Raw genomic sequence first — 21405 nt, 5'->3', positions numbered from 1 at the left:
TAACAGAAAGGCACGATCTTTGCGTTACAATTGCACCGTCAAACTTGCGGTGAAACTAAAAATGTAGAATATAATTCAAGTTAAAAATCTAAAATAAGTAGTGCTGGATAGCTCATAGGTTACGTCTAACAGGTGGATTCCCTAAACCTAACTGGCATGATAATAAATCCGAAATGGCCAAGAGGTTTACTAGCATAACAGTGCATTGGCTAGAGAAAACATGCTCTGAAAAAATTAGTTTCACCCATTTAAATATGCACTTCACTAACTTTAAATTTACATCCTGGCGAGAGAATGTGTGGGGAAGTTGAAAAATTCAGTAAAGGTACCAAACTTAAAATAAATTTGTTATACAAAATAAGGGAAACCCTACATTATAATCATATGTATAACAAGATCAATTACAAGCCCATATCTTAACAGTTTTTCTCTTTAAAAAAAAAAAAAAAATTGAAGCGATATTTGAAATTATGGTAAACTGCACCACATAAGATAATTCAAAAAATTGTTTACAGGTTTTATTCACATAAATACAGATCTTAGGTTCAATTTCTATTCACAAAGTTTTTTAAAACAAGATACCGAATTTTATGAGAATATTCTCAGCATTGTGAGTTAGATGATTCTGCAAAAATAAAAACACAATTTTATAAACCTTACATATATTAATAAATCTGTTAAGCAAAATATTCATTATATTTTAATTTATTAAAAACCAATAACTTTGCAATTTAATTTAATTTGCTTCATGCAAAATTAATGACTATTACATTCGAGAATAAATTATCATCCACCAGTGACTAACTTACCGAGTCACAAAACATATAAGTCTTTCCAAAAGAATGCAAAACTTTAATAAATAGCCTTAGTACTTTACCTAGTTAAATAACCCAATCAGTCCAAAATTCAATTAGATCATTTTTCATTGTAACTGATTAAATTTAACATATTTGAGAAAAATTTAAAAATAAAAAGCAGCTACAAGACAAAATTTTTTATTCTCGTAATTAATAGTTCTACTTTGGGTGAAACCATTTATGCAATAATTATTTAGTATGACTGCAAATTTCACAAGCAGATATATGAAACTTTTATTTTTAACTGATTAAATCATAATGTACATTTCATCAGCTGGAATTTTTTTTTTTTTTTGACTGGGGTAATTTTTAAAGTAAGAGTTTACAAAAATTTTCATTTAAACTGTTGAAACTGTTTTCATAAAATTCTCTAGCTACTTTTAAGAAATGTTATTGGAATGGATAGGCATATGAGGGAATAAAGACAGACGTTATCTTTTTTTGAACACCCTGTATATACTACTTATATATGTTAAAAAAGAGAGAGAGAAATGCATAGGTTCACTTTTTATTTACTAGCATGTCAATATAGGATCCAGAAATTAGATCATCATTTGCAACATCTAATTTTTCCATGAGATCATTAGCTATAAGCTGACCTTCTTCAAGAGTTTGTTCTTCATTCAGCATTACCTAGAAAATATTTAAATGCATTTATGGTAATTAATGTTACATTGTTAAACATTTAAAGAAATTATTTACTTTCAATTACCATGCTCAACAATTTCTTTACTTAATTTAAGCTCTATTCTATTAACCCTTTGCGGCGCACTATACGTTAACGTCGGAATTTAAAAAAAAAAAAAAAAATTGTATGCAGTCTATTTAGTTCTAAAGGAGTATACAGGTAAAATTTTGTAAAAATTGCACTTACCGTTTTAATTCTGTGGGTGTTCCATAAGGTGGAACACTGCGCCGCCAAAGCTTTTAAAAGTACGACTAAGCGAGCATTGCAGTGAAGCACGAAAATGAGTAGAAGCGTTTGTATAAGAATGAAAAAACTCTGTATTATGGCTGTATATGTGGTTTCCTGGATATACACAATATTCTTGAACATATACGGATAAATGAGATAAATATCTATATACACAAGTCCTATATACAAAAATATTTACAAATTTTCAGAAAGAGTTAGACCTCTCCGCGCCATTTATGGAAAATTAATAATAAAAAAATTAACTACGATTAATATTAACAATAAAGAAAAATAAGCCTATAATATATACATACATGAAAAATATCTACACAATTATTGAAAATAAACGGGAATGAGACTAAAATGCAACAGCAAAAAATTTGTGCAGGTCTAAGTAAAGATGAGTCAAGCTACTAATAAAATTCCCGCCTAAAAACTACTCCCAAAAAATTTGAGATGCCAATATTAGGGCTTTCATAACACAAAACACACCTCACCCCTGCATACTGCTTTGTTTGAATTCATACCCCCAAAAAACCAACGGAAACAGAAAACATAAACAACGGATGTTCTCTCCTAAGCACAGATGTTCTGATTCGTAACAGCATGAGATCGCTAAAGGCGCAGTGTTCCCGCTAATGAAACACCTGGTTTTATTCAATGATTCTGCGCATGGTTTTTGTATGAAAGATTAAAAAAAAAAAAAAAAAAAAAAATATAGAACAAATAATTTGGAGTACAGCCAGCAAAATTATGCCTAATTTTTTTTCCAAATAAATTTTTTTATATCATTAAAAAAATAGAGAAAATTACTTGAAAAAAAGTGGATTTTAATAACACATAATAAATGAAAATTCTGTGTCTCCTTGTGATATGCTGCTATCTACTGTTTAAAAAGAAAAGTTCAAAGCATATTATAAAGGCAGTTTTATCTATTTATGGTTGAATTTAAAGGTTTCAGAAGTAATTCAATTTGGGTTTTCCATGTAGTGGAACACTGAGCCGTGAAGGGTTAACAATTATTCAACATAATTTCCAGTAGTATATATAAACAAACACACATACACACACATATATATAATTAGAAAACTTATGTACTATCTCCAAAGAACAGAAATTCAATTAAAAAAATAGTCACTATTTTAATTTAATATTTTCAAAATCTTTATATCTTTATTGCTTTAAAAACATTAAAATACTGCCTAAAAAAAAAAGGAAAAATAATTTTGTTTTTCCGTTTTATTCGAATCTCTGTTCCTTGGAGATGGTATATGAAAAGTTTTATAATTATAAATTATTGGTTTATTACTTTGCAGCTTTAGCACAGGTCATAGGCTTTTTAATTTACTCATAATTACTTTTATTTAGAATATATATACAGTACAAAGTCTTTAATCTGGACTCGTCGGGATTCCGGATTATAGATCATCAATTTAAATCTGGTAAGATGGCATGCAGAATTATAGAATTAAAAATATGAAACCATAATTTATGAAATAAAGAGCAATTATGATCTAAAGGATATCAAAATTTACAAAGAAAAAAAACAAAGCTTAATATTTATTTGTTTATTTTCTTAAACATTTCTTTCAACGCGCGCATGCGTAAAGCATACATTACGCATCGTTGAAATTAGAAAATTGCAACGGGAAAACTGTTTGATGCATATTCGTGATATTTGTAATGACGAGGAATTTGATTTAAATCATATCAAAGACGGAGTACATCGAGATGAAATATTGTATTTAGTAAGGAATTATAAGCCGAATAAAATAAAAACATCTGCCCTGAAGATGAGGATAGTGCTGACAGATCAACTTCCAGTCCATTGCATGCAGCAATGCCCCCCACCTCCCCCGCAGAGCAGGGTGAAATTGATAAACAGATTTTGGAATGATTAGAGAAACAAAGGATATGCCTTCATCCATTTTTTGCAGAAATTCCACTTTTTATTTGATGGACATCGAAACATGCTTTCGCTTTGTAGATCCTTTGGCAGCTCCAGAATCAGAAACTCTTTTTGACATAATCGAAAGTTCAAGCTTACTTTTTATAAAATTGCTCTAACAGTCTGCAAAAAATAATAAGCTGGATCCAATTAGAAGATTAAGGAACAACGCAATCTGCAACATTAACTGAAATAGATAATTAGATAATTTTAGCATAGCTTATACTGTCTATTATTGTATTATATGTTAAATGTATTATGCGAATGGCATAAACACATTATACGCTTACGCATGCGCAGAAAGTTTGTAGCTTTGAAGTACGGATTATAGATCATTCCGGATTATGGACGGACGCCCGGATTAAAGACTTTGTACTGTATATATATTTGACATCTAAATTTTTTTTTTTTTTATCTTTCTCTTTTTTGGGAAAAGAGAATGCATGGGTTTCTTACAAATTTCACAGTGAGACTACTGGACAGATACATTTACTTTTTGCTATCATCTACTTAGGGATCCAAGGAGATAAACTCCTCGTGCTAGAACCTTTTTATCCTAATAAAACTCTAACAAACAGTTTTATTAGGTTCAGGTTTAGATGAAGAGAGGTAGCTAAAATTTTCTCTTCATGTACAATACTTTTATATATGTACAATTTTTATTTTAATAATGTAGCAATTGTTTTACTCTTCAAGGAATTATCACATTTTGCCATTCATTCTCTCGTAAAGAAAGTGGTTAACATATCTAGCTGGTGTGGCATTTATCGCAATGTTATAATGGAATACATCACAAATATGTATGAAAACAGTTAAGCCCTATTTACAATAGCAGATTCTACAAGTCTTGAAAACAGGGAATTTACACTGTTCCATTCAGGTGGCAAAATAGCATAAACAGTTTGTTGAACTCAGATTTTCCTTGACTTTTATTTTGTCTAGGGAGCAAGGCGAATGGAGAATTATACACATTTTGCATTGTTCAGGTTGCTTCATATTAGGCATTAACAGCATAAGTGACTTGAATTATCCACTCAATAATATGTTAGTAAAAGCTTTGATTAATGCTTGAGAAGAAGAAATTGTTCAATGAAAATTTGACTGGATTATCCAAAATAAAATTTCTCTCAAACGTCCTAAAAAGATATGAAGGTATAATTAGTGACAAACCTACAACTATTGAGAGACCCAATCTGGAGATCTCACTGCTCCCCCCTGACTGATCACTAGATGAAATATCAGCACAAATATATAATTTGCATTTGTTTAGTTAAAATTAAATAGTGAAAATAATTAAGGAAAAAAAAATCATCTAGCTGTCAAACATATATTTAAAAAGGCTTTCATCAAAATTAATGTTTTAGCTACTGCATTTTCTATGGGAAGAACTGCCAAATCTTTTAAGTATTACTTGGCTCATGGTTGATCAAAGACAGTATTTAACACTAGAACTGTGGAGCGGGTTAATTGGACCCAAACCGACGTTTAATTTGTCAGCATGCGAAAAGTATTGATTGAAAAAAAAATTCCTTTTATGACTTTTAATAATTTAAGGTAAGCAGCACCTTACTGAATTTGGAAATGTATAACAAAGAATTTTCTGATTACTAACACCTGTAACTGCAAAATGGGTCAATTTGACCCGTAAGAAACACTTATGCCTAAATGATGAAAAACAGATGCATTTTCTCCGAAGTAACTGTAAAGTATATTTGCCTTACTCCTGAATTCTTGAAATGCGAGAGAAATAGTGTAGTTTTTCAGTCAAGGTCAAAATGTTTGGTTCGAAACGTAAACTGCATTCAAATGCAGTGGAAAATTACAATGAATATTTCGGAAGATTTTTTGAAGTTGCTTTTCTATATTTAGTATAAGGATATCACGACGTCGTCCAGGACTGTTCAACACCGTTAAGGAAGTTTTGGAATACTTACAACAATTATCTGAAAATGATTGAGAAGATGATGATAATGATGACAGTGTTTCGACTTTGAGTAGCGATTATGAATACCTGCCTGCTAATAAAGAAAATTTGACAGTTCAGTTTCATTATCGTGGATGAGAGAGCTCTATAAATTTAATGTTTTGTATGGTACCCATTGAACAAAAATTTCACACAGTGAAATATTCAATATATTTAAATAAGGGAAATTTGTGCAGATATTTAAGAACAAATTTATTGATTTAGGTTACCTTTTCTATGTCCATTACAGAGAAAAACCTAGTTTAACCAGTTTTAAGGAGCAACTATGAAATAAAAACTCTTTTGGCACACTTTACGGATACTAGATAATTTAAAGATAAAAAGCCATTAAAAAAACTTGATAAAGTATAATGAGTGATTAAATAACTAGAATTTTTGTTCCATGGGAATCAAAGTTAATTTTTTACAGAACATTTCTACACACAGTACTAAAACTATTTTCAGGAAATTCTCAACTTTATTTTGAGTAACTCTGGAAGAAGTTCTTAAGGATTAATAATTAAGGTAATAACCCTTTAGCCGTGTTTTTCAAACACATACTATATGTAGTTCTATTAAATCTATAAAATTAGTGGGTGTATAAATATGACTTGATGCCTTGAGTAAATAAAAGGCATCTTTTTCCTTTCAAAATGACAAAAAGCTTTATTAAAAATATTTTCCATAGAAGCTACAACATCCAACCCATATTTAAATAATAAATCAATTCTGGGAAGTAAGAACTCTAATTGTTTTGAAACAATTAAGTTATCAAGCCAATTTTCAATAACCTCATTCACCAGAATTGAAACACTCTCCAGAAAGGCCACTCTGCCTAGATCATAACAAATAGTAATATGATGAACATGATGGAACCAAGGCTGGTGCAGTCATGTTGTGTGGCAGTATTAAGGGAGAACAAAATGCCTTTTTAGATTTGCCTAGATTGATCTTGCAATATGTGAGATGTTGAAATATACATAATATAGCTTTGTGTGTTTAGTATAATTTATGTAATGTTCCATCTAGTGTGATTTAGTATTTTTGATTTTGAGTGAAACAGGAAAATAATTAACATTTCTGTGCTATGCTATGCTAAGCCTAATTAGGCTTAGTGTGTGCTTTATATCATTTCTGAGCTTGTACAATTTTGGTTTGGTTAATCAAGTTTTAAAGCCTGTTGGGAAAAGAAGCCCAGCTTGCTTTTGAGTGCATCAGTTGCTATTCTTTCTGCCCAACGGGCAGTTTGTGGATTTTGCACGTTTGAAAATAACACTAAAAGTCTTTTTTTCAAGACATAATTACAAGATTAAGCACCCTTCCTCATGTTATGACTGTACTGATCTTTCTATGCAATAGTCAAGCAAATAATATTTTTATTCTTTTATTATCAAGAATTATAAGATTTTTCTATTGGATATTAGTATGGATGGACAAAATACAATAGAAGAGATTAATACCTCTAAGGACTTCCTTTTGGAAGGAAAGAAATGTTTGGATGATTTAAATGCTTACTTAGCAAAAGAACATATTTCTAAAGAACTTGGTTTTAAAATGCATTATATGTTTATTCACCTTTTCAAATGACTGAACAATGCCTACAAATGGCTAACGTAGAAAGCAAAGTCAAACTTTTCTAAAGCATCAACAAGAAACTTGTAAATATTGCTCAGATGAGTAAGAAAGAGATATACCAAAAAGACAGCAAAACCAGCACAAGAAAGAGCTAGATCCAAATCCCTCACACAGTAGAAAAGCTGAAGAAAACATTAAAGTTCTAATATACCCAAAGAATCAAAAGGAAACTTCAGAACAAGTAAACAAATCACTTAATTCAAAATATTCATCTGAGAAAAATAAAAGTCACTATTAAGTGAATAAGGAAAATTAAAAAGAGCAGCATACAAATAAAAGTAGCCAGAAAAGATGATATGGCTCTTATTGAACAGCAATTCAAGAAAATGAAAAGCTTAAGGATACAGTGGAGGTTAAAAGACCCAATAAAGTTAATCTAAAATTATAATATACAATGTACAAGAACTTACAAAAGAAAGTCTGAAAGTCTTGTAGATACTATATGGACACAAAATGATACAGTCGAAAGTTGTTAATCCGGACTCGTCGGGACTTCGGCGATTCAGGATTATCGATTTTTCCGGATTATAGATCATCAGTTTAAATCTGGTAAGATGGCATGCAGAAATTTTAAAATTAAAAATATGAAACCGTAATTTATGAAATAAAGAACAATTATGATCTAAAGGGTATCAAAATTTACAAAAAAAAAAAAAAAAAAAAAAAAAAAAAAGCTTAATATTTATTTGTTTACTTTATTAAACATTTCTTTCAATGTAAGTTGTTTAAGTTGCTTCGTTTTTTATGTGATAATACTTTCTCTTTAATTCTATAAACAGACATAATTTCTTGTTCAGTTACAAAGTTCTACTGTTCAAGTCCTATAACTGCTGTGTCGAGAATACCGACTAATTGTCAATCAAAATTTTTTCGTTTTAATAACCTCTGTGTCACTTTCCTCGCTATCGGAAGCGAATTATAATGACGAGGAATTTGATTTAAATCATATCAAAGGAGGAGTACATCGAGATGAAATACTACATTTAGTAAAGAATTATAAGCCAAATAAAATAAAAACATCTGCCCTGAAGATAAGGATAGTGCTGACAGATCAACTTCCAATTTATTGCGCGCTGCGTCGTTTCCCTCCCCCCCGCAGAGCAGCGTGAAATTGATAAACATATTTCGGAATGATTAGATAATCAAAGGATATGCCTTTATCCATTTTTTGCAGCAATTTCACATTCTGTTTAATGGACTTCGAAACATACTTCCGCTTTGTAGATACTTTACATATTAGTAAATATATATCGGAAATTCTATTTGACATAAACGAAAGTTCAAGCTTACTTTTATAAAATTGCTCTAAGAGTGTGCAAAAAATAATAAGCCGGATCCAATTCGAAGATTAAGGAACAACGCAATCTACAACATTAACTGAATTAGATAATTTTAGCTTAGCTTATACTGTCCATTATTGCATTATATGTTAAATGTATTATGCGCATGGCATAAACGCATTATGTGCTTACGCATGTGCAGAAAGTTTGTAGCTTTGAGGTCCAGCTTATAGATCATTCCGGATTATGGACGCCCGGATTAAAGACTTTGTACTGTATATATATTTGACATCTAAAAATATTTTTCTGCAACATTAACTGAATTAGATAATTTTAGCTTAGCTTATACCTTTCCGTTATACATTAAACACGCATGCGTAAACGTATTTTGGGCATGCGCACACGCATATTCGCAGCCGTAAAGGTCTTACATGCATGCGTCAACGCAGCGCATGTGCAGAAAGTTTGTAGCTTTGAGGTCCGGATTATGGGTGTCCGAATTAACGACTTTTGACTATATATATATATATATATGGAGATTCTGTGATAATTTTCATTGCAAGGAAAATCTGGTAACAACTGGGTGCTGGAGGTAGATCCTAATTCTTTCAAGCTTATGGTTAAGAATCAATATGTAAAACTGAAATGGACAAGGAATACGGTACAAGAATTCCTTAGAGTAAGTGCTTTAACTATGAGCACTCTAAAAAATATTGCAATGCTGAGCAAAGATGCTCTAAATGCGTAGACATGGGACATGTCAGAGTAGATTATCCAGCTATGTAATCTTGTATTAATTGTAAACCAGCAAATCAAAAGTATAAATTAGACCTCATTATTACTCATGATGCTAGAGCAATCATGTAGTTGTCTGAAAAGAGAATTAGAATTATACAAAAGAAAAATAAATCATAGATAAATTATATATTGTTAAATTAAATATATGGTATTGAAAGAGTGCAATTCTATAATTTAGTGCAAATTTAGATTTAGAAAAATTCCCGATATTGGGTAACTGTACTCAAGAACCATTTATATATATGTAAAAGGAAACTTACGTTTTCCACTCAAATATAGATGGTACAACAAAGATTCTAACCCAAAAGTGGCAATCTTAGTATCTAATTTCAGTCTCTCAGTCTTGGAGATCTATTGCTCAGAGTACATTATTGTAGCAGTTCTAATTGCAGGACCTGATCCCTTTATAGTTTGCTCTGTCTATTGCTCACCGTCTTTGCCTTTAGATCAGGGGTTCTCAACCAGTGGTATGCGTACCATTGGTGGTACGCAGGAAAAAAATAGCTGGTACGCAAAGATGCAAAGTATTTTTAACTATTAAATTCAAAAATTAAAACTCCAACATCCTGATTGACTTGATTTCCATCCTGATTGATTTCTCTAATACTCGCATATTTATGCAATCTGAGCTTTGTTCAAGAGTGGTGGTGGTAGTAGTAGTACTTTGCACTGGTGGTACTAAAGGTTTTCAATTTTTGTTTAGATGATATGCGTTAGTCAAAAGGTTGAGAACTGCAGCTTTAGATGATATACTAATGGACATACAAAGTATTTCACAGAAGCTTTAATAATACGAGGGCTATCCAGAAAGTAGATTACGTTTTGGAATAAAAAAATAAACAAAGTATAGGAAACAAATTTTATTATATACAGATGAAAGCCACACTCAAATACTACTTTTCTACATAGTCACCATACAAATTAAGGCATTTATCGTAGCGATGTACGAGCTTGGAAATTCCTTCGTCGAAATATTCGGCCGCCTGCGCCTTCAACCACTTCGTTACCTCTTCTTGCAGCTGTGCGTCGTCATCAAAACGCTGCATAGCCAGCCACTTCTTCATTGCTGGGAATAGGTGGAAGTCGCTCGGTGCCAGGTCGGGACTGTACGGCGGATGAGGAAACAACTCCCACTTAAAAGATTCAAGAACTTTACGAGTGACATTTGCCGTGTGGGGCCGGGCGTTGTCGTGAATCAACAAGATCTTAGAGCTCAACATTCCTCTGCGCTTGTTTTGAATTGCTCTTCTGAGTTTTTGGAGAGTTTGGCAATACCTTTGAGAGTTTATTGTAGTGCCTCTTTCCAGGAAGTCCACCAAAATTACACCTTTTCTGTCCCAAAAAACAGTCGCCATCATCTTCCTTGCCGACATTGTTTGCATGCATTTCTTGGGTTTTTGGGGAGAACTTGTGTGCCCCCACTGCATTGATTGCAATTTCGTTTCACAGTTCACATGTTTCACCCATGTTTCGTCACCAGTAATGATGCGATCGAGTAAAGAGTCACCATCCTTATGGTAAGCGTCCAAAAAGTTCAACGCTGCAGCCATTCGCTGATTTTTGTGGTCCTCTGTCAAGATTTTTGGAATCCATCTTGCACAAAACTTGTGGTAACCAAGCTTTTTGCTGATGATTTCGTGCAACAAACTTCGCGAAATTTGTGGAAAACTCAAAGAAAATTCCGTTATCGTGAAATTTCGATTTTCACGGACTTTAGCATCGACTTTTTCGAGAAGTTCGGCGGTCACTATGCTGGGTCTCCCACTTCGATCTTCGTCGTGAACATTGGTTCGGCCATTTTGAAATCTTATGACCCACTGACGCACTCCACCTTCAGTGATAATGTTGTCCCCATACACTTCACGAAGCTGCCGATAGATTTCTATCGGTTTACAGTTTTTTGCAGTCAGAAACCTTATTACTGAGCGCACCTCGCGGGATTTTCAATTAACGCAGACATTTCAAACCGTCACAGTATCTGAACGGAGCACAGCACGAACCTCTCACTAGCACGGCTAGATGCAGACTGAGCTGCGCAATGCTCTGACCCCAAGATGGCCGCGCTAGCCCCGCCCCTAGCGGACACAGACAGAAACGTAATCTACTTCCTGGATGGCCCTCGTATTTCAATTACTGTTAAAGGTGACTAATATCAAAAATTCTTTCTGGGGCCCTTCTCGTATAAACCTTAGAGGGATTCAAGTATGTGATTTTGTAGCTGCCTCCGGTTTTATGCTGTATAATGATCCCAAAAGTCCAGCTACTTGCATAGCCAGTCAAGGCAAGTCACAAGTTGATCTCACCATGGTGAAAATTCATGGGGATTTATGCATCAATAACTGGAAGGTGGAAGATAATATTAATCTATGTGACCACTAGATTGTTTCACTCGAATTAGACAATGTCTTTTTTCTGGAAAATAAGCAGAGAATGAAACTGTATTGAACTGACTGGATATCTTTAAGAGAAGTTTTATCTACTAATTTCCAATATACTGGATATTTACATACAGAAAATAAAATAGACAAATTACACAGACTACAGAAGAACTATATAATCTGTATAACAATACAAAAATTATAAATAAAATTTTAAAACTTTTCCCATTTGTGGACAAAATAATTAACCATTAAAAGGAAAAAGGTAAGAGCTTTGAGATGAAAGTATCAGAGTTAGACTTGAAACGAGTTGAAGAGAAATAGACTATGCATCATTTACAGAAAAGAAGAAACTCTTAATAAGTGTAATAGTTATAAAGCCAAGGTTAATTTTTTGTAATAATTTTTGGGAAATCTTTCTCCCAAGTTGACGTTTGGCACTTACTACAACTTGGCAAAAGAAAAAAGCATCTCTCTTTTTCAACTTTTTCAAATAAAAAAACAAGATGGTTCATTTACGATGAATGTCCATACTTGCTCTTGAATAATAAATTATTAACTCAATACTAATTTGGATTAACACCAAATAAAGGAACAGTAGATACATTGGACAATCTTACAACCATTATCAAAGATAATTACACGCGAAATTGGCACACTTGTGTAATTTCTCTAGCTATGATGTCTGCCTTTAATAACCTTTGGTGGCTGGATATTCTCGCCACATTCCAAGATCTTAATTGTCCAGCAAATCTCTACAATTTACTGAAGAATTATCTTCATAATAGAAAAGTCATTTACAAGAGAGATGGTGTCAATATTTAAAAAAATTATTACAAGAGCATACTTCAAGGATCTACTTTAAGTCCAATTTCGTGGAATAGTGCTGGATTAAAGTTAGACCTAAGAAATGATGTCACTCTTCAAGCATATGCCAATGGTTTCATTGTCATTGTTGGCAGTAGAAATCCTACAGGCTTAGAAAGAAGAGCGAATAAAGCATTAGAGAACATAGAAAAATGGAGTGATAAATATAAACTTAGTTTGAATAGCACAAAAACCAAAAAAACATTTCTTAAGGTTTCAAAACTGGTAAAAAATATGCTAAGGTTACGATGTAAGAATATTCATATTCGAAACAGTGATACATTACAAGATCTAGGGTTCATCCTTAATAAAAAATTAACCTGGATTCCGCACCTCTCGGAAGTGCGAGATTGAATACCTGCAACTGTAAACTATTTAAATGATTTTATGACACATAAACGGGGATTTAAAGGGAAAATATGGAAAGAACTGTATTTAACAGCAATTTAAAGATTAATATTATATGGTTGCTCTGTATGGTGGAATTATAGAATCACAGTAACAGCAACAAATAAGTGCTACTAATTCAACAAATAGTATTACTGCATATAACTAAAGCACTTTGTACTACACCAACAACTACTTAAATTTTAGTGGAAGTGCACTTGTTGGAGCGCTTTCACTATATATTAAAGCAGAACAGGAATCAAAGTTATTCCATCTCTTTCACTTTTAAGAGGATTGCATTACAGATGAATTAAATATACCAAATTATACAGTAGAAGTAGTCCCAAAATTGAACAAATGCCCAGCTCACTCTAAATTATTATATAGCATATGAATTAATTAATAAATTATATAGCATATGAATTCAATATTAACCAATTATATAGCATATGAATATTCCCGAAGGAAAGAGAAGAGAAATTTTCACATATGGACCAAAGATCCAAGATAAAGTTGGAGCTGCATTTACAGCTTACAAAGATAAACAATTTATTATATGTAAAAAATTTAAATTAAATGATTCAAGCATAGTTATCTAAGCCAAAGCAATAGCTTTGAAAGAAGCCTTTTTATGGTTAAACGCTTTTGTCAAAGGTAATAAGGCACATTAAGCGAACATTAATACGGATAGCCAAAGTGTTTTAAAGGTGTTCTGTTCCACAAAGAAAACATCTTTACTTATTCAGACTCTTCAAGAAACAATAAATATGGAAATAAATATTCGTGCTATTAGCCTAAATTGGATACGGGGGCAAATAGATATAATACGGAATGAAGCTGCTGACACAGCAACTAAAGATACTATATTAAAAGATATGATCGATATTCTTCTTCCCATTTCAAAAAGGAATAAATTTTCAAAACAAGTTTTAATAAAATGACAAAGATGATGGGCCAAGGCAGATACAGGAAGATTAACTCCCAAATACTTCCCCAAAAGACAAAAAATTAATTTCTTTCTAGTACAACTAGCAACAAATCATGAAAAGTTCTTATTTCCAGCAACTCTTAAGAAGAAATGTAAGATGTAGGTACATGTAGCAGATGCTAAACATTATATATGACAATGTTCATTACTTTCAGTTATCAGAGCAATGCATTTACCAGGATTTGCAACAAAAACTCCACCAAAAGATCTATTCTTCAATGCAAAGTGTGTGTCTGCACTTCAACAAATTATGAAATATATTATTGAAAACGAAGGCACAGTGACTTATAAATAATTAATCATATTACATGAGTGAATTAGAAAGCATTTAACAGCACATTAAGATTATAACATGTCCTGTCTACATTTGTAAAGAGCATGAGAACAAAAGAAAATTATATCAAGTCTTCTTGTATATGTTATATATTATTCATGTTGTGTATGTTTTCCTTCCTTATGCTATTATTTTATTACTTTACATGCTTAACAAAGGAACAGGGGTCCCGTTGACAAGGGTAATCAAATCTCCAGTACTTGTTGGCATGAGTGCAGTTATTCTCTGGCTGCACATGCTGATTGAATGGCTGATAAATTGTTTTGATAATCTTGGCACAGGATTTAAAATTGTCTCCTCGCCACATTCTCCACTGAACAGGATGGGAGTTCCAAATGTAGGTAGATAGATAAAGACATGTCTTATCATGTTGGAAAACAATCTTATCATGCCCTTTGGAATATTCTCGAAGTGTCTTCTGCAGTGCTTTATTCAAACTGGTAAACTAGTTTTAGTATCATTCAGCAATGACTCCGATGCAAGAGATGGCACTTTGTGGATTTCTGTGCTCATTTTCTCATATGTATGAAAATCATTATTTTTAAATACTGAAACATCTCTTTGCAAAGTATAATCAATGGAAGAAGTTTACAGCAAATTTCTAGCAGTAAATTATATATTTTTGTTGCAATGAAACAATGAAGTGAAACTTCTGACAAATTTCAATCACCTGCTGTTATTGTCGCATAAAATTGGACATTTTAAAGGAGGTAAAAATAATTATCGTTTACACTTTAAACACATATCATGTGCTAAATACCAAAAAACACTGTCAAATCCTTCAAAAATAAATGCACCCAGATCCAATAGTGTGCCCGGCTCAGTCGAATCGCAAATGAACCATTCCTCATTGATCTCCTGATCGATATTTCTGAAGAATTTTTAGCATACAACTCCAGTTATTGCCTTGACTTCTTCACAATTAAATATGCCTCCAATTCATATATCAGGAGGAATCTTTCGAAATAAAAGAAACAGTGTTATTGATTATACCTTCGTCCAAGCATGGACTTGATGCATATTTGTTTTTATACATGTTATGCTTAATGTTGAGTGTGTGGTCACTGCCATTGCAGATAATGGAGAGTACACTGTATACAACATATGAAACACTTTTTGAAATTTTACTTTTTAATATAATTCTGAGACAATTCACAATATGGCATCAATCTATCTAGCTATGCTGATTATAATTAATCTTCTCAATTTCATTTCACACCTGTAATACATCATACAGACATGCTACTATTCTGCTACAACTTGAAATTTTAATTACCTTATTACTCTCTCCTAGTATTAAGGCCTTTATATTATCAGCATCTCAAAAGCAAAATTTCTTAAATGAATAAAAATGATAAAGTATTAAAATATCAAATAAAAATTATAATCATCATCAAGTAAATCATATATATATGAAATAAAAAGTATTATCAAGCTTTTTAAAAAAGGTTTATTTTAAAATTCTATTCCTCCACTTTTTTTCAAGCCAAAGGCAAAAAATTTTTAATTATCACTTTGGATGATTTTAAAAATAAAAGATATGAAGTTATTTTGATTTTGGCCAAAAGATAAAGAAACATTAGAAATACAGAAACATATATTACTTCTAATTCCATGAAATGACCTAAGTGCTCCACATGATCAACATGAATTCTAGTTTGGCCACACACTAAAAGATGTCTCTGCTTATTGATTACACCAAGTATTCCAAGAGATGATGTCAAAACATTCTGTAGAATATAAATATTTAATTATTTTAAAAATTATAAAGGATTATTAAAAATTCTGTTTTTATTACAAAATATGTTTAATATTTTCAGCTTATTAATCCTTCAAAACATTCTTCAGTTATGCTGCATGCTATGATTAAAGTTTATTGTTTTTAATTATTAAATCATAATTGTACTCACTGTTAAGATTTCTACCATCAATTTAATACATCTGGTTGTTAATTATGCCAACAAGCATTTATTATGAAAGATCTAATCTCATCCACTCATAACTGACTCCTGAGATTGATGAGACAATGTGAAATGGAAACTTTTCTGACTTTGTTTTGTGGTGAATCCTATTGGTTGATATATTTTTACGAAACAGCTCACCGAGAGAAAATTTCTCACATATGATAGGCCTTAAAATTCATAATCTTTTCTAGATCTAATTAAGGCATAATATTTTAAAGGAAAAACATAGCAGCAGCAATGGGGTGATTTAAATTCAACGACTGGATGTATGCAGCATTGATAATAAATAAAAAACACTTAGCGGAGAAATTAAATTATGCAAAAGTCAACTTGAATTTCAGAAATTATCAAATTCAAGGGAAGCTGGCACAAGATCGCTCGAAATATATAGAATTTTTCTACAAAACGAATGTTAACCTGAAACTGAAAAAAAGTTCTATTTTGTTTAACTGCATTTATTTTCCATATAATTTTAGAGACACATTTTTCAGTTTTAATGGCTAGAATACAGTTCTTGAATTAATCACTACATAAGGCATTTTTGTTAATTAACTCATTTTTATGATTTGGATCTTTACTATAAATTCTCTTTTTGCTAGCCCTCACTAGCACACAGATGAATTAAACAGTATTTAAGGCAAGGGTTTTGAAAGCTATAGAGAGCTTTTGGCAGAGAAACTTGCAGTTTTACTTGCTGTTGCTGAGATCTACCAGTTAATAATATGACATTAGCCATTTGCTAGCTGACATTCAATTGCATCAGCTTAGTTAGTCCAAATTTGCGCAGTCTTAGGCAGTGATAATATAAGTTTTTTAAATTGAACTTCATGTTATGGTGTCATTGTACACAAAAGTAGCACCTTTTTTGTTTAAATTTAAAAAAAAGGTTTATTTAAAAACTCTGCAGAACTTTATCATGTATACATAGAGGGATCAATAACTCACACATCAGTCTAATAGGGTTTGAAAGATATTTTTTATTAATATTACATACGATTAAGACCCCATAACTAAACGATGCAAAGAGATCTTTTTTGTTTGTTTGCCCTCCGAAACACCAGCAAATGTTCTTCATTTATTCTTCACAGCTTTCGAGTTCATTAATTTATAAGTAAGACTATGATTCAGCCACTAGCATTAACACAAACAAGCTAATTTTCTATTTCTCATGGATAATACATGATTACTCTATATACAACCACAAACCTATTACAGTTTATTCTTTTCCAAAATATACCATATATTTTCTTAGCTACATTAAACTTGCATTCATTTATGATTTGTTTAGATAAAATTTACTACCTAAATCTAGCCAAACATTTCCTGTGAAACTATTACTTAAAGGATAAATAAAAAGAATGCTCTTACTTTAAGGCCCTTAGCTTCTTCAGAATCTTTAAATACTTGCTTACTGTAATTTGAAAGCTTAGGGCCCTCTGTATCAGGTCTGTTGTAATAGATTAATTCAGCATTTTCACCCTAAAATATTGAATTCAGATATTATATAAGGACACTAGGAATATGAGACAAAATTTTGTTTAAATGAAAATACATGGTAGACACACACATTTTGATAACTTCAACTTATCTGTTCACTCTTATATTTGCTCTCCTCCATCAAAAGAAAAGGAAATAAAAAATACAAGGTAACTGAAGAGAAGCATGTCAGACATTGGCAATAAAATTTAAATTAGGTTAAAAAAAAATTACAATGCCCAGATTTTGAATGAAACCATTTTTGAGGACAGTAAGACACGTATCTTTTTTCTTCAAAAGTCAAAAATTACATTTGCTTTTGAAAGCAAAAGTGTTTGCTCCTGGAAAAGAGGAACTTATATTTGATTGCTCTTGAAACTGATACTGTTTTATTCAAAATCTACAATATGTTACTCTTTTTCCTAATTTTAAACTAACTAGTTTCCAGAAATGAAATTTATAAACTGAACTTCTGATATCCATGTTAATTTATTCACAGTTATTTAAGAACAGCTGAAAAACATGGGTAACTCAAAAATGGCTTTGTAAAACAGTAATTAGTATATGGATACTGGTCGGAGGGGGAGAACCTTCAGAGATTTTAAACAAACAAAATGTCAAGTACTATATAAAGCAGAGTTTAATTAATATGTATACACGTGCATATATAATAATGGAAACTTAGGGGTAATGATGTAGAAAAGTTGATAAGGCCTACTAGTAACCAAGAGGTAAAGTTGCTGAACACTAGTAGTTCAAACCTGGGTTCGATTCCAGGCGAACGGGCTGGTTGCATGGGTGTTTTCATAGTTTTTCCCACACATAGCGTGTTTATGAGCCAGTTTTTCTTAGGAAGTAATCCACGAAGGCTTCTCTCTCATTAAGCGGATAGGCCATGCATGCCTTTCCATAATTAAACAGAATAAACCAAACCAGAAAAATCGACTTGCAGATATTGATCCATGATGAAGAGCAAACTTAGCAGCTGAAGAAAATTAAATATTCCTTGTTATTTCAACTGACATTTGCAGCCACAAATACTTGGCACGTTAATTGTGCCTGTTCCAAAACAGATACATTTTTTACACTGTTGTAACAGAAAGAAAGCAGCAGGCTAGTGTCTTGATAGCAAGAGAGCAAAAGCAAAATGTGCAGCTGCATACTGTATACTGCAGCAAAGTGTGCTTATTAAGAAAAAGTTTCAGTTCTCATAATTTAGAGTTTTGTTCTGAATTAGTGAAAAAGTCTGAAAAAAGTCATTAGTGAAGTAAAAGTCATATGATAGGATTAATCTAGAAATAATGCATTCCAGGAAAAGTTATTACTATTTTTAGGACAGAATTGAGAAGAAAATTAAAATAAGCACTTAATGAGCTACTGCTAATTCAAACTATAATTTAGATTTACATAGTTTTTATCTTATGTATTCCCCCCTTGAAAGGGAAAAAGCCTTTCTAGAGAAAAAGCGTTAAGCAGTAGCAGGTGAAGAGAAATATAATTTTGGAAAATACAAATCTTAAAATTTTGATCAGCAACATTATTGAAATAATCACAAAAAATAAACTTTGATAATATTTGAAAGTCCTATTAAATTTTCAGTCCAAAATTCTTTGTGATTTAGAATCCATATAATCATACTTGTTCAGGAATTTTCAAAACTTTTTATACAATACCACAAACATAAAAATTTTATACATCCATTACTTACTAGGAATAATCACAATAAATTTCAAAAATTTATAACATAACTAATTTTTATTATTACAACTAGTATTTTAATATATTTGTAGTGGTATTATTGAAATTATGATTTTCTTATTTTATCCAAAACTGGGAGACTTTCTCCGCACAACTTTCTCCACGTACAAATATTTCTATCTACTGGGCATATCCACTCAAACTAACTGATGTAGTAATTCATCAGTAATTAGACAGTTACTTATAAGGGCTTCTGTTCCTTGTATAAAGCAAATGGCTTTTGTGAATTTCACTAAAACATCTGTTATATAATATAAAAAATATAACCAGATTCCAATATATGAAAAAATTAAAATAATTCTATATAAAAAAACTTCATTTTTTCTTAAAAGTGGGAGCTTTCAAAGTTTATACTGCATGAGGAGGGGAAAAGGACCAGTTAAACAGAGATAAAAACAGGCCTCTGCTTTTAAGCCAGTACTCCCTCCACATACTTTATCAGGTTCTGTGTTCCTCCTTACTTGCTTTGGGAACATTAAATGTCCTGACTCGGAACAGGGAGCTTACTAAAGCTATATTCAATAAATTTGGGAAGTAGACAATACACACAGGAAGGGTATACGAAACCCTTTATTTTTCTCTCTTTACAATGATTTCTGGACTTCGGAATACAGAGACCAACCACTTGTGGTCTGAACATAAGAATATAAAAATATTAACTAAACTCTAACTAAACTTAACTTTGGATTAATCAAACAAGTGCCTACTCCAAGATTGGCCATATATTAGCAAAAAGCCGTATGTAGTACAGAGAACTGCTAACACTACAATACGTTTAAAATTATCAAGAGGATTAAACATCTGGCCTTGAAGGCAACCAGCAACCGAGTAAAACTACTATGGCAAGCGGCCTGCTTCTAATAGCTCCTTCCTCTCTCTTGCTTGGCAAAAAGCCACAACTTAAGTACTTGGCGTTCGCAAGACAAATTTGCATAAATAAGCTTTTAATTCTGGCCGGAAGTAGAAAATAAGAAGTGATAGTAAAGATTTAAAACAAAATAAATGTTAGTAAAACTTAGGATCCTTACAACTTTATCTATAATTATTTATCAATTATATTTTATACAATTATCAATTAATTATAATATTCATTTACCATAATTCAAAATAATTTTTTCTAGAAATTTTACTTTTCAACTACATTAATCATATAAATTTCATTACAATTACTCAATTTCTTAAATTTTTAGCACTTCTATATTCATTATAGCAATTTTTGGTACTTTTCCATTATATGGGTGCCATGAAACACACTGTTAAAATGTGTAGTAATGTACTGAAGACAGCAATAATGTAATCAGCTAAGTCTAGACTTTAGCTATTGTTGATGCCATGAACTGACTTCACTTGAGTTTTGTAATATGCAATTAAAAATGAACCACAGTACAATCACTGGCTAGAACTACTATGCAGCAGGTTTGCATTCACGCCTTGTTATGTAGACCTGAAGTTAAAATTGGTGGAAATAATAGATTAATAGAGGTTGAAAAAAGTCTTTTTACAAGAAGAAAGAGTAACACTGGATGTGTTCTTCCTCCACAGTGGGATTTTAGAGGCATATGTAGAGAAACAAAAGAATGTTTTTTTCTAGCCATTTCAGATTGCTCAGCTAAAACTTTACTTGATGCTACTAAAAAAAATGTCACAGACAATAGTACAATTTTTTTCCGATTGCTGGAAAGCATACAAAACAAAGGATTTGAAAGAAGCAGCATATGATCATCTCCCAGTTAAAGACACGTACGATTTTGTAGACCCAAACACTGATGTCATACACAAACAGTTGAAAGCAAAGAGCAAAAACCTCTGCAAAAGTTATAAATATTAAATACCAATAATTAGTTTTAAATCACAAT

At 31.7% G+C, this 21405-nt stretch overlaps 1 protein-coding gene across 3 annotated transcripts in view; it reads right to left on the bottom strand.

The window, feature by feature from the left end:
* Positions 1-1349: 1349 nt before the first annotated feature.
* The window catches only part of LOC118195473 (uncharacterized), a 31631-nt gene continuing 11575 nt past the window's right edge, over positions 1350-21405 (bottom strand). For all 3 annotated transcript variants that reach the window (XM_035366796.2, XM_035366797.2, XM_085825647.1), the window contains exons 2-4: positions 17684-17794; positions 15956-16081; positions 1350-1490 (exon numbers count right to left, since the gene is read on the bottom strand). In XM_035366796.2, the coding sequence (XP_035222687.1) occupies positions 1359-1490; positions 15956-16081; positions 17684-17794 (369 nt within the window). In that variant the 3' untranslated portion in view covers positions 1350-1358. The remainder of the gene's footprint in view (positions 1491-15955; positions 16082-17683; positions 17795-21405) is intronic.

This window comes from Stegodyphus dumicola, chromosome 10 (genome assembly GCF_044657685.1).
Source record: "Stegodyphus dumicola isolate Sdum_Otavi_A_Nest chromosome 10, ASM4465768v1".
NCBI lineage: Eukaryota > Metazoa > Arthropoda > Arachnida > Araneae > Eresidae > Stegodyphus > Stegodyphus dumicola.
This window is presented reverse-complemented; position numbering and strand designations above follow the sequence as displayed.